The 14,385-nt window shown below is 37.7% G+C and overlaps 2 protein-coding genes across 2 annotated transcripts in view; both read right to left on the bottom strand.

Annotated features, from left to right (window-relative positions):
- tcerg1b (transcription elongation regulator 1b (CA150)) overlaps positions 1–775 on the bottom strand; it is a 14,669-nt gene extending 13,894 nt beyond the window's left edge. The window contains exon 1 of the mRNA XM_016451835.1: positions 679–775. Coding sequence (XP_016307321.1) covers positions 679–725 — 47 coding nt within the window. The 5' untranslated portion in view covers positions 726–775. The remainder of the gene's footprint in view (positions 1–678) is intronic.
- Positions 776–6,546: 5,771 nt separating this feature from the next.
- The window catches only part of clint1b (clathrin interactor 1b), a 40,341-nt gene continuing 32,502 nt past the window's right edge, over positions 6,547–14,385 (bottom strand). Inside the window, exons 10-12 of the mRNA XM_016451717.1 lie at positions 9,794–10,059; positions 7,802–7,976; positions 6,547–7,050 (exon numbers count right to left, since the gene is read on the bottom strand). Of these exons, the coding sequence (XP_016307203.1) occupies positions 6,707–7,050; positions 7,802–7,976; positions 9,794–10,059 (785 nt within the window). The 3' untranslated portion in view covers positions 6,547–6,706. The remainder of the gene's footprint in view (positions 7,051–7,801; positions 7,977–9,793; positions 10,060–14,385) is intronic.

The following is a 14,385-nucleotide window of genomic DNA, read 5'->3' as shown; positions in this document are numbered from 1 at the left end:
TGTGTGTAGATATATACGGCCTGAACGGTTTATAAGTAATTTACTTTCTGCGCTTGACTGAGTATCTCTCGTAGACTTAATAAAAATCAATGTATGCTTCATTCTCAGTTGTTTTCAATAATCGCTTAACATGTACTTACCTTAGACATCCCGTGATTAGTTTTCGTAGTGATGTGACCATTAAACTGAATCTCTACGGTTTTCTTTTTTCTATTCAGTGCTAATTTAAGCTGTTTTAAACGCTAACTAAACAAAACCACACAATAAACATGGCATGCAAACACATCCCTTATCCATAAAAAGCTTAATTGTCGTAAACAAGCCGGTGGGCTAAAGATAGCAAGCAAACCCAGGCACAGCTAACACGTCAGCGAACAAGCCATTAGTTGCTAACAGGAAATATTAACATTTTATTGATCAGTATGTTATTGTGAAGCGTATAGTTTTGCTTCCCATGCGTTTCTGGTCACGCGTGAACTATTTAAGCAGATAAATAAACATAGAAAGAACGTTTACAAAGCTAGCAAACATGCTAACTGCGCTAAACTGCGCCAGTGGACTTTTCCACCACTCACACTATAACAGACGTGCTATATAGCGAAGATAAAGACAAGCAATGATTTCTGCGTAAATCTGCATCTAGCGTTGTCATACTGAGTCCTTTCAGCGTTGTCTGACCTGTTCTCCCCGAGTCCAGCACTCTCTCCGTCTATGTTCTCCGCCATCGCTCCAGAAACTAAACACACTACAGCTGAACTTCCTGTTGGCGAAGCACTTCCTCACACTTCTTGTTACGTCATTGACTAGATTTACTGATCATTCAAATCTTTCATTACAAAGTCATGCTTTTAAATCATTATTGAATCAAAACGCTACTGGAACACACATATAATAAATAATCACTCAGTTAGAAGCACATCATGTGACATTATTGACTTTGACATTTGAGTAATTTTGGCCATGTGGTGCGAGGACCCTATTGGAATTGCTCTGTTTATTATTATTAATTATTTATTATTATGAAATGAATCTCATTTCTGAGGGCCTAAACATGCTCGAAAACTCGTAAAACATGAAACTTTGCACACACCAGAAGTGGCGAAAATGAAACGAAAATTTCCAGAAGAGGGCGTGGCAAAATGGCTCGATAGCGCCACCAATACACTTTCAATGAAGTGCCCTCGAGCTAAGTTTCACGTGCATGTACGAAATTTGGTAGACATATGTAACACACCAATACCTACAAAAAAGTCTCTTGGAGCAAAACCCAAAACCCAAAAGGAAGTCAGTTATTTTGAATTTCTCTGCGAATTTCGTTTTCGCCATTTTCAGGCGTTGGTATTCTTATAGTCTTTGATTTTAACAAACTCCTCCTAAAGATTGAATCAGATCAACGCCAAATTTGGTCAGTGTAATCCAAAGCCCGTTGTGATGTTAAATTGCGAAGATTTTGAGTTTTCGTTGAAGGGCATGTCTGTGGTGGCCTGCAAAATGTAGATGTTTTGCCATGAAACAGGAAGTTGTTATGATCTGCCCTAAACTTCAGATGTTTGATAAAAGTTCTGGCCACATGCCAAAATTCAGTTGTAATTTATAGCGCCAGCTGTTGCAACAGGATATGTCATGTTTTACACTAACTCAACCATGTTCAATCTGCACCAAACTTCACATGTTTGATAAACGTATCTACATAAACGTATCGCATCTACATGCCAATATTCAGTAATAGTCATAGGACTTTGTCATATTCCTCCTATATTTACCACTTTAAATGCATATTGCCCACCGTTCACTGTTTTCCTAAGTTCACTGGGTGGAGGTGGCTCCGGGTGCGAGGGCCCTTTAAACGCTGCTTGCAGCTTTAATTTACACTATAACTATTAATGTCCAAGAGTGGTCATAGATAATATGATAACATTCTGTAATGTAAATTACATTTTACACGTTTTGATAAGATGTCCAACTTGTATGTCCTCTGAGGGATTTTATGTATCTTAAATGCACACAATTAAATAATATTAGTTTGATCGGAAATAACACACAAATACAAATATTATGTTAGTACTGTATTTAACTTGCCTTTTTAGTTTTCTTCACACACATCTGTGATATTTCATCTCAAGCACTATTCACTGACACCACTGTCTCCTTGGTAAATAAATAAATGAACTTCATATTAAACCTCATTACACTCTAAAAAATGCTGGGTTTTTACCCAGCACTGGGTTGTATTTAACCCAGCATTTTTTAGAGTGTAGGGACAAAATTGTTGGCCATTGAGGAAATAGTGCAACAGCTGTAACAGCTGATTTTTAAACATTTTTTACACAATACATATAAAAAATGGCTTATGTTTATAATAGTTCTTCACATGTAGCAATATTTTTATAATGAACATTTAATTATACAAATAGAAATTACAGTGTAATGAAGGACCTTTAACTGAGATTAATACAATCCCAAAAAGTCATGTCCATTTCTAAAGTCAATATGATTTTTTATTCTTTGTTTTGAAATAATTGGCTAAAAATGGCTCTTTTAAAAAATTATTTTTCAGTAATGACATGACTGTAAAACAAATCTTGGAAATGTGTTGATCAAAAGAAATGAGAACCTTGGCTGCCCGCATGCCTCATCCAATTAGAATTCAGAGCCTGACCCGTTTCATAACAGATCCTGGATCTGTTTAATTCATTTCCATTGTTTATGAACATGCAAACACTCTTTAAGGCAGGGAATTCCAAACATTTTTGTGATACAACCTCAAAAACTATTGTGGTTGTTGCAAGAACTGAAAAATCTATTACTAAGAAAAATCACAATGGTAACACACTCTAGTGCAATCCTGTCAAGTGAACAAACAAGAACCCAGAAGTCCAGAACTAATGAAAAGACTGTCCTTCTAATTAAGGAAGGAATATTCGTGATTCAAGACAGATGCCTCATGCCTCAGATCTTCAAAGTGGCTTATGAAGTCAGTGAGATGGCTAGAATAGCTTGAACATGGGATGGAATAAAATTTTGTTTTCAGCATATGAAATGTGCGGCATTACAAATCGTTTCTGTTCATTTGTAATCACATTACAAATACTAGGAAGAGGTTTCCAAAGCTCACTCTGCTCGGTTGCACTGCGGCCCAGTCATGTGGAGGTTTGCAGAGAAGCTACAGTGAGGAGCAGAGAGAAGATGTTGATGTGTGTTGATAACACCTTGTTGCATCTCCATTGGCCTGGTTAATGCTGGCTAACAAAAGCATTGTGATGTTTTTAGGGTGGGAAGTAATTTGGCTTCATATCATGTTTAACCACCCAGTCCAGGATAATAAAAGTGCAGTAAGCAATTTCTGGAAAACGCTGTAGATATTTGAAATCACCAAAACAAATACATCCCTATCTCGATGCCTCCGCCCCCACATTCACGGACACCATATACAACACAGGCAATGATTAAGGGGTTATATCAATCACTAAAAGGAGAACTAAAAGAAAAAAAAAACTTACATTAGGAGTATATTTTCTTACTTTTCGGACACACTTTGGGAGCTGACGCTTGAAACGGATGGTGGAGAAGGTTTAGACGTTCCAGGTTCCGTTTTCAGGCCTTCCCACTCTTTAAAGGGTTAGTTCATCCAAAAATGAAAATTCTGTCATTAATTAAAGTCGTAATTTTTTTTTCTTTTGTGCACAAAAAGTATTCTCGTAGCTTCGTATAATTGCGGTTGAACCACTGATGTTCACAGATATGTTACCAAAGCCCTTCAAATTAGAATAAATATGAATCAAATATTTATAATAATATACAATATCAATAGTAGAATATATAATATATAACATTTTATCAGCCTTACTTTTAGGGTCAAGTCAGGTTTGCCACCTTGACTTTCTAAAGGGGGGTGGTGAGGGGGACTTTTACATTTACAGACTATTTACATTAAATGCATATACATATCAGTTGTCACTCTATATCTCCCAATAACTGTCATGAGATGAAATTTAATCGTGGGGAGGCAAAACATACAATGCAATGAAATACAGTGATGACTGAGAGATGTACAAATAAATGTTCCTCAAAACTCTGATCATATCTGTCATATTTACGTTTGAACATTTTTCTGAAAAACGATGCACGGATATCCAAGTAAATCGAAGTTGCTTCATTAAGTAAACGTTGAATCTTGAAATATTACTTTTGAAATCTCTGATCTTGAAATACTTACTTTATGAAAAATCAGTAAAGATTTCACAGCAGAAGCAACACAACCTGAAGATGGACATTTTATAAAAATGACACTAAAAGGACTTTTACTACAAAAAAAAGCATGAACTATCAATCAAATGACAAAAGGCATGTAGAAGATTGTATTACATGTTTTTTTTTCTCTCTCTCTCTCAGAAAAGTTTTGTTTATGTTTATAATTTAGAGGCCATAAATATCAAACATGATGCAGACTCTCCCTGGTGTCGACACTGGAGGGAGCCACATGACAAGACATTATTGAATGCAGCCCACATCTTATCTTGAAAAGTGGATCTAGTAGTAGATTGAGATGCCAAGATATTGAAGATAAGTTGTCAATATCAGATTCTCTACTTTCAAATCAGAGCTCATCATCATCTACATTATTTTAATTAGATTTTATAAGATTTTTGATAAACATGGCTTCAATAGAGGCACTATTGAAATCACCTCTTTGAATTGCAACACTACTAATTCATAAAAATGACATTTTTTTAAGTTTAAGATTTTAAGTTTAAAGACAGAGAACCAAGAAACACTTTTATAAACAATATCATATTCATTTGACATAACTAGCCACAAATAAGAATGCTAAAAGTAGACAAAAGTCACAAAGACAGCTTTTGATGAAATAGTTTAATGTTAACCAAAGTTTCTCAGTACAATATAAATCAAAAACTGAAATCTGAAAAGAAACTATAATGAAAGAGGCGCTCGATTGCATGTTTCTCATTACATTTGCATAAACTAAGAAGTGTTTACTTGAGTCACCCATGTCTAGAACACTGTATATATGCACAGGATCTCTCTGTATAATGTTAAGTATTAAAATAAGAAACTAAACCACTATGGAATAAAGCTAAATAGTAATAAAATAAAGATTTGGTCATTTTGAAGATAATGCCTCAGTGCCTGATGGAGGGCCCATTGTTAAGCAGCATATGAGAAAATGGACAAAACCAAATGTAAAAAAAAAAAAAAGGAAGAAAAGTAAACTTCATTTGGGGTTCACAATGCCTTCATCGATTCCATAGCCATCATATAATCCTGTGACAGACATTTCATAAATTTAACACTGACCCGCAACAATGCTTGAAACTGTAAAATCGACACACATGCAAGAATATAACAGATATGACTGCTATTATGAGGCATTATAAATACCAATTCAAGTAGTTACTAGAAAAGTGTAACACTACTCCTGCTACAACCAAAGCACTGATCTGTGCAGCTTCAGATGACAAATGTTTCTCAAATTCGGGGAAGAGACCCCTAGAAATCTTCACATTAGATGAACAAATGCAGCACTATCCCCTTCCATATCATTCAAGAATGTAATGGCTTTCTCTTTTCATGTAACACATCCTCTCTAAGACCGTTTTGGATTCATCAAGTACGGTTAATAACCTTCAAACACATCTGTGTTATTAAAGCAGCACTATGTAACTTTTGGCGCTCTAGCAGTTAATAAACAGAACTGCACACATCCCGCGGAAGAACATTCCAACCGGAGCTACTTCTCTAAGTTTATGTCTATGGCGATTCACGCAGGTATGTGTTACTCCGCAGCGGTGACGACCCGACCAGGCTACAATAGTCCAAATATAAGTACTTATTATAAGTGTACCATAGTGATTCGGAATAAGACAAAAACGCGGTTTGGAAGATGAATTCATGATGTACTCGCTCATTATATACATTTTGCACATTTTGAACACAGAAAAAGTTACATAGTGCTGCTTTAAAATGGTGGCCATTTCACAGGCAGGCACACTTCAAATTACGGTCAGGCAGCTTGCTACACAAAAGTACTCCAACTATATCTACAGATATAGCCTGTTAATAAAAAGTTGACCCTATTCATCTAAATAACAGGTGCTGGAGTGATAACGGAATATAAGGAGAAACAAACTAAAGATTCAAAACCAAAAAACAAAAACATGAGTAAATATTAAGGACCTGTGGTAAATTGTTCCATCTTATACCATCTGAGAAGTGAGTAAAATAATTTATTTTTTGCACACCACGATATTTACAAATCAACCCCTTTGAATCACAGCATGAAAAATGCAAATCATGAGGTAAGTTTTGAAGTTTTGAATTGTGTTTTCACAATTTGAAAAGTGAGCAGGGCCATGATGGGAACAAAGTCTATGACGTTTGAGTTATGAAACAGACAATGGAAAAATGTACCAAACTGCACGGAGTCATCTTTTTTCCTTCAAAAGTATATAATATGCTTTGCACCATTTACAAAAAAATCCAGCCTTCGATTATCAACCCCACATGAAAGAAAAACAGATTCTTGTGTGTTTGTTTTGTTTCTCTGTATCTGTTAACGAATAAGGACAAATGATTGAAGAGTCGTGACACGGGCTAGTTTTGTCAGTTTTGTCCATTTTACTGGATGCAGCTCCTTCTTTTGAGAAGGTGTATTTGGACCGTTAACTCTCTTGGAGTGGATCACCATTCATTTCCCAAAGTTGCCAAAGTTTGCAAAGGCATCTTGTTTAGGTTGCACCATGGTGGGGTTCATGGCCTGGCCAATCCCCATGCTGGGCATGCCGAGGGCACCTTGCAGGCCTATTCCAGCAGGCATCATATTCATGCCCATGAGTCCTTGATTGACAGGTATTCCTCCAGTACCCACAGAGCCCACTCCCACAGTGCCCGTCGCCATAGGAGGCATTGCCATGCTCAAGGTCCCCCCTGCCATCATGGGGTTCACTCCTGGTCTGGGAGCAGCCGCTGAGGGGGCATTCAGTGTCATTCCGGCGAAATTCTGGGTGACCATATTCAATGGTGGCTGGACACCTAAAAGGAAAATATATTACTATTAAAATATGAATAAATAATACATGCAATCGCTTATGACTGTAACAGCATTCTAATGGCGCTTTTCCACTGGATGGTATGGCTTGGTACGGTTCACTTTTGGGGGGTTTTCCACTGGGTACAGTACCTGGTACTTTTTTTTTTAGTACCACCTCGGTTGAGGTTCCAAGTGTACCGTACCGTTACCAAAACGTGACGTGTAAACTCTGCTGATCACGGATTGGCCGGAGAGAATCGTCACTATCTGCGTCACTGAACTTGCGACACAAACACAACAGAACCGCTAGATATAAATCAGCACAGCCAGCGAAGGATCGAACGCAACTGTTTTGAACGAGCGCACCTTTTTTTAACAACCAAAAAGTGGCTGTTTCGTTGTCTGTTGAGGAAGTACAGACGTTCCTCTCGTTGATAGCAGAGGAGCGGATCCAGCGAGAGCTTGATGGGGCGACGCGGAATGAAAATGTTTTTCAGGAGTCGCGACAGTAGAGGCGGCGCAACTATAACCACATGTGAATAATCCCGCCCACTCTAATGCGATACTAAACTGCAGTGGAAACGCAAACCGAGCCGAGTCGTACCACGCCATAAGTAGCAGGATTATTGTTGATTACCTCAAGGAACAAACTTTTCACAACTCAAGGCAAGACAATCTGACCTGAATCATGGAGATAACTATGAGGGTAGAAAGAATAACTACAATATCGACAGTTTGTTTAGGATTTCTAACCTTGCTGCATCATGGTGTTGAGTGTGGGCTGTGTGGGTTTGGGAGGGTTCAGGCCTGCCGACAGGAAATCCAGGCTGATGTTCACGCTTGGGTCTGACCAGGTGGCAGGCATTGATACCTTCCCGCCTGACTTCTGTAGTCCCATCTGCTGGGGAAATAACGGACCCCCTATTGTCTGACAAAGAAAGAGCAAAAAGTTAATTACTGTAAATTATATCTTATAATTACAACAGAATATACCCCATTAAACTCAATTTACAGCATAGATTTTAAATTGATAATTTAATATGACGATTTACAATAAGAGAATACTGAACAGTATATTGACTGTACTGCAGCACGTTTTAATATTAATATTTTAGGTGACTCATCCTTTTTGTAAGAAAATGTTGGTTTGATTATAATACCACTCATAATAGTTCCATGAAGGAAAAAAATGGATCTTGGACATTTATCCATTTAACTCAACCCGCCTCTGAACTTCAAACGGATTCACCATGTATTATTCTGTTCCTACGACGGCTGTTCCTACTGTTCCTACGACGGCGAGAATATATTTGAGTGCACTACTTCAATTTGCAGTCATTAAAGCTGGGTTCTATTCATTAGCTCTTGATTAGAGATTTTGAGATGTGGACATTGCACTCAAAAGTGGAGGCAGATAAACATGAGTCGAGGGGCGGGTTTAAGTAGACGAAGGCCACATAAACATTGCAGCTAAATTCACATTTTAGAGCTTAATCCTGTTCTGTACACACACAATTCAGTAATTTAGAGTAACAATCACATTCTACAACCGGATTAACTCCGAATTACCTGAAATATTCAGGTAGTGACAACTGCATTTACAAAAAAAAAAATAATAATAATAAGTGTATCCGAGTTGTAATCACAGGGAACAATGTATGTCTTACAGTTTTTCAAAACTGCTTAGACACTAAAAGTGGTACTTGAGGCCCACTCCGTGAAACCATTCACTCATATGCCCAATCTTTAGACCAAGTCTGCAAAACTACAAGCGCATTACGTGCTTTAAACTTTTTGCAAAACTCTAAACACAGTTCTCTACATTATACACATCATTCAAAACTAACAGCGCTTTTGTTTCATTTGGGAAATGCCGCACTCATTTACTGAGTAGACTAAGGCCACACGCATACACACACACACATATATTTTAATTATATACTATGTGTGTATATGTACAGTATATATATATATATATATATATATATATATATATAATATACACACACACACACTAAATACTGAATATGCATACAAGCCAAGTCAGAGAGTCAACTTTATTTCTAAAGCGCTTTATACAATATATTGTTTCACAGCAGCTTCACAATAGTATCAAATTCTGCTGTAAAGCAGCTCTAACAAGTCAAGAGTGTCATTATACAGCTCAAGTTAGTCCAGTATTGATTCAGTTCAGTTTCATAACCGTGTAGAATTCATCAGTTGTATATACATACTATATATACAGTATATATGTGCATATGCATGTATGTGCGAATGCTATGACAAACTCCGGTGTACTCCACTGCATTCTGAACAAGCAAAAGACACACGAGAGTAGTTAACTCTGCATCGTTTTAATAACCGAGCCCAAACAACAAGCCCAAAGATGCTTTAAAAGCATCACTTATAATAAGTGAACATGGCAACATTTCATGAGCAGCCTTCCAAAATATAGAACACACTTGTTCTAAACTTAAATGCGATCGTCACTCCTGAAGTCCTGCATACGTCATCAGCCAGACATCTGTGGTTTCACAGGAAGGTCCAGCTACGTCATTATCACTGAACATTACATGGTCCAAAAAGAAAAAAAGAAAAACTAGATTTACTACTTTTGTTGACAACACTGCAGGTGCACAAATCGCACCTACTTTGAGGTCAAAATGTATACCTGCTACGCAAAATGCATACAGGTTGGCAAATCTGTGGTTCTGGGAAGCCTTTCTGAACTGAACCGGTGTTTACCTGTGATCTGGACAGAGGTGTGGTTGTATTCTGCGGGCACATGTTGAAGGGCATGCTTTGGGATGCGCTGAGGCTGCTGTTGTTGGGGGCCATCAGGTCAAAGAGGTCAGCGGAATGCGGTTGGGTGGATGTGGGCACCGGTGCGGCTGGAGCGGGTATGTCACTGAACAGGTCTGGGATGGCAGACTGAGCAGTGACAGCAGGAGGACTGGTGGAAGAGAAGGTGTTCCAGTCACCAAACTCACCGTTACCAGTAGACAGCGAACCTGAGGAGATAGAGAACCATTAAATAAATCACACACATATACATACTACCGTTCAAACATTTGGGGTCAATAAGAATATTTTCCCAAAGAAATTAATTTTATTCAGCAAGGATGCATTAAATTGATTAAAAGTGACAAGACTTTAACATTGTTACAAAAAAAAATCCCATTTTTTTCAAACAAATGCTGTTCTCTGTGGAAGCCCGTTTCCGCCATTTAATACAAATTAAAAAAGGTAATTGCGACTTTGTCTCTCACAATTCTGACTTTTTTTCATGCACTTTTTTTCTTAGAATTGCATGATATAAACTCGTATTGCGAGTAATAAGGTCAGAATTGCGTGAAATAAAGTCGCAATCAAGTTTTATAAAGTCAGAATTGTGAGATACAAAATTGCAAATGTATGAAAATAGTATTTTTTTCCTCAGGATTCGACTTTATAACTCGCAAATTGTGAGTTTCTCTCACAATTCTGAGAAAAGTCATCAGAATTGCAATAAAAAAAGTCAGAACTGCGAGATATAAACTGTGTTTATATTTTTTTCTCGCAATTGCGAGAAAAAAAAAATCTGAATTGCGAGTTTGTATCTTGCATTTCTGCGATTCTGTATATTAATATAGAAAGCAGTTATTTTAAATGATAATATTTTGAAAATTTTTTTTTACTGAATGTTTGATCAAATAAATGCAGCCTTGGTGAGCATACGAGTGACCATTTGACATTTTACAACCTGAACTAATGAAATTATTATTTTTTTTCTTTTTGTCTCTTGTATGTTTATGCATTTTGGTTGCACCACAAGACATTTAGACCTTAATTTAGACCTTTTTTTTTTTTCTTTTTGCCTCTTGTATGTTTATGCATTTTGGTTGCACCACAAGACATTTACATATTTCCAAGGTTTGACTGGGGAAAATCTTAAGCTGAATCTTCTTTTCCAACTGTTCCTGTCATTTGAAATCCTATTTGAACTCTGTATTTATGCTTACATACATGTTTATCGATTTGTGTTAATTCTCCTACTGACAAGGTTATTGGTTCACTGTTGTGTGGCTGTTCTTGAGGGCTTCTAACCGGATCATCTCTCACACACACACACACACTGCTCTTAAGGAGTGAGTCTCTGTCAGGAGAGATGGGGCATGGATGATGGGAGCTGACGTGTGTCTGTGCTCATAACACTCAGCAGGTAGCAGCTCCATCTGGACCCCTCAGTCACTCATCAATATTTCAGTCGTGTGTTGCTACTCCAATCATATTTCAGACAAGCCAACAGAATTGTCATCCTCCTGTCCACCAGCAAAGAGCCATTTGCTCTCCATTGAGCCGAGGCCCAGGGAAGGAAGAGGATGATGGGAAAAGTCAAGCTAAGCACACCCATTCTCTCTGTAAAGTAGAACATGTGTCGAAAAGCTGTAATAACTTTCTAAATGCTCAATTAGGACAAACTCTGCATATGCTATATCTAAAATAATCATTCTCCAAACCACAAAATGAGAATTAAATTGGCTTTGGTGAATAAATAATATTCAGATCGATGGGATGTAAACATCTGCTAAAGAAAAACCTAATAACTGCAGCACTTCTGACAACTGTAGGGCCCTGTGAAATCAGTTTTATTTCTTTTCGCAAACTGTGTTTTTCCGTTTTATTTTTAATGGTTAAATTACATTTTAGTAATCAAAAACATGTCTAATCAACTGAAAAAAATAAAATAATTTAACAACAATTTATTAAAAGTTTAACAAAAAATACATTTTTAGAGTCTGATTTTATTTTATCCCAAATTTTGTTTTGATTTAAACCTGACCTCATCTCGGCTGGAGGGACCGGCTGTATCGCGTCCTTCGCCAGCGGGACCGTGATCCCTGCACGCAAGACAGGAGCATCCCTGTCCAGCACAGAGGACTTGGGAGGGCGCCGGGCGAATTGAATCGCATAGCCGAGTCTGACGGTTCACATGAGCCAGCGAGATGGCCTGGGGCACGCTAACCAGGCCCCCAGCGACCAAACAGATTGGGCTCTCGGGCGAGATCCCAATTCGTCAGTCACGACTGACGTAACGTCGAACGTGACTGACTGAAAGGGAACTGCTGTTTTCTGTGGAGTCAAGAAATCTGTAAATATGATTAAAAGATGAATATGAGACAAAAGTATAGAATGAAGTTTATTATTGGGTGTTACACACGTTTTACCAACTAAGAAGATCGGCACTTTTAGAGTTTCATCCCCTTATCTGATATGAGCATAAGTATTAGGACAATTGTCTTTAAGTAATCAGCTGTGTCCTGTTGCATTAATTGTTCAGATATTAAAAGGAGGGAATGTGTAGTATCTGTTATATCCATTGCTTCTGCATTCTGAGTCTTGCATTTGATGATGACACACACTAACCAGGATGAAGACGAGGGAGCTGTCTTTGAGAGAAAAGCAAGCAATTTGGATGCTAAAAGAAAAGAGGAACTCAGTTAGAGCTATGTCAAAAACAATGGGCATGGAGAAATCAACAGTCTTAAAAAAAAGAAAGAAACCTCCAGCAACTTCAGCAGCCAACAACGACCTGGTCGGCTGAGAAAAACAACAGCAGTTGATGAGACAAATCATAAAATCTGTGAAAAAGAACTTTAAAATTTGTGTCTGTAAAATCACCAACAACTTCCAGAAAGCTGGGGTGATGGTCTGACAATCTACTGTTCACAGGAGACTTCCACAGCATAAGCTACACAGGAACAGAGTTTTATGGACAGATGAGACAAAGATTAGTCTTTATCTAAGTGATGGGAAAGCAAAAGTGTGGAGAAAAAAAAGAACCGCAAATGATTCAAGATAAACAACTTCATTTGTAGGAGGTGGTGTCATGGCTTGGGCTTGCATGGCTGCCTCTGAAACAGGCTCTCTCATCTTTATTGATGACTTCAAAAATGATGGTGGCAGCAGAATGAATGCAGAAGTGTACAAAAGCATCTTGGCTACAAATGTTCAAGAAAATGCCACCAGACTCATCAGAAAGTGCTTCATATTGCAACAGGACAATGGCCCAAAACACCCTGGCAGTTCTGTCAAGGAGTTTATCAGGGCAAAGAAATGGAAGGTCTTAGATTGCCCAAATCAATCTCCAGATTTAAAGGGATAGTTCACCCAAAAATGAAAATTACCCCATAATTTACTCACCCTCAAGCCATCCTAGGTGTATATGACTTTCTTATTTCAGGCGAATACAATCAGAGTTGTATATAAAACTGTCCTGGTTCTTCCAAGCTTTATGATGGCAGTGAATGGGAGGTGAGATTTAATAGTCCAATAGAGGTCCAATAAAAGTGCATAAATGCGTTTTTGTAAGAAAAATATCCATATTTAAAACTTTATAAACTTTAATCTCTAGCCACTCTCATGTACACGCATACGACAGTTAGCGGAAGCTAGAGATTGCGGTTTATCGTCTGAAAGAAGAAAGTCATATACACCTAGGATGGTGTGAGTAAATCATTGGGTAATTTTCATTTTTGGGTGAACTATCCCTTTAAATCCTATTGAGCATGCATTTCACCAGCTAAAGAGAAGACTAAAGGCAGAAACTCCCCAAAACAATCAACAGTTGAAACTGGCTGTATTAAAGGATTGGAAAAGCATTTTAAAGGATGAAACCAAGAGTCTGGTGATGTCTATGGGTCGCAGACTCACTGCTGTGTAGGGCTGGGTATCGTTCAAAAATTTTCGATATCGATACGATACCTTGACTTCGATACCAGTTCCTGAACGATACTTTTTTCAATACCAATTTTATGAAATCAATTGTAACAAGATTACATTATCTAAAAAAAAAACCTTTGGTTTTATTTTTCAGCTTGTTGATGTTTATACAAACTCAAAAGACTCATCTCCAGAGCCACTGCACAAAGGAACAAAATGTAACCAACACAATAAATCAGTGCAAATAGTTTTAATAAAGCTCAAATAGTCTTCAGTTTACACATCTGTTAGGCTACATTTACACTAATGCGTGTTCGTTTTAAAACGCATGAACATTAGCAGCTTCCAGCGCTGTCTGCCCGTGTTCTCTCTTCCATGATCGCTGGTAATAACATATTTAATTTCAGGAACATTACATGGCCAAAACACACATTAGACGGCAATCGGAAGTTATTACAAACACTCGATGGTGGTTTAAAGTGAGTTTTGAGTAAAAGCGGAATATAAATCTTATTTATTGTCTTATGTAGCATGATGCTACAGTTTGCATGAATGGTCACATAACACACGCTTTCGGTCGTGTAGTATGAACGGACATCTGCATATGATCGGAACTCCACGCAGCTCCCGCGCTA

The sequence above is a fragment of the Sinocyclocheilus anshuiensis genome, unplaced genomic scaffold (genome assembly GCF_001515605.1).
Source record: "Sinocyclocheilus anshuiensis isolate Anshui unplaced genomic scaffold, SAMN03320099.WGS_v1.1 scaffold25, whole genome shotgun sequence".
NCBI lineage: Eukaryota > Metazoa > Chordata > Actinopteri > Cypriniformes > Cyprinidae > Sinocyclocheilus > Sinocyclocheilus anshuiensis.
The sequence above is the reverse complement of the archived record's forward strand: the minus strand, read 5'-3'. Positions and strand labels throughout refer to the sequence as shown.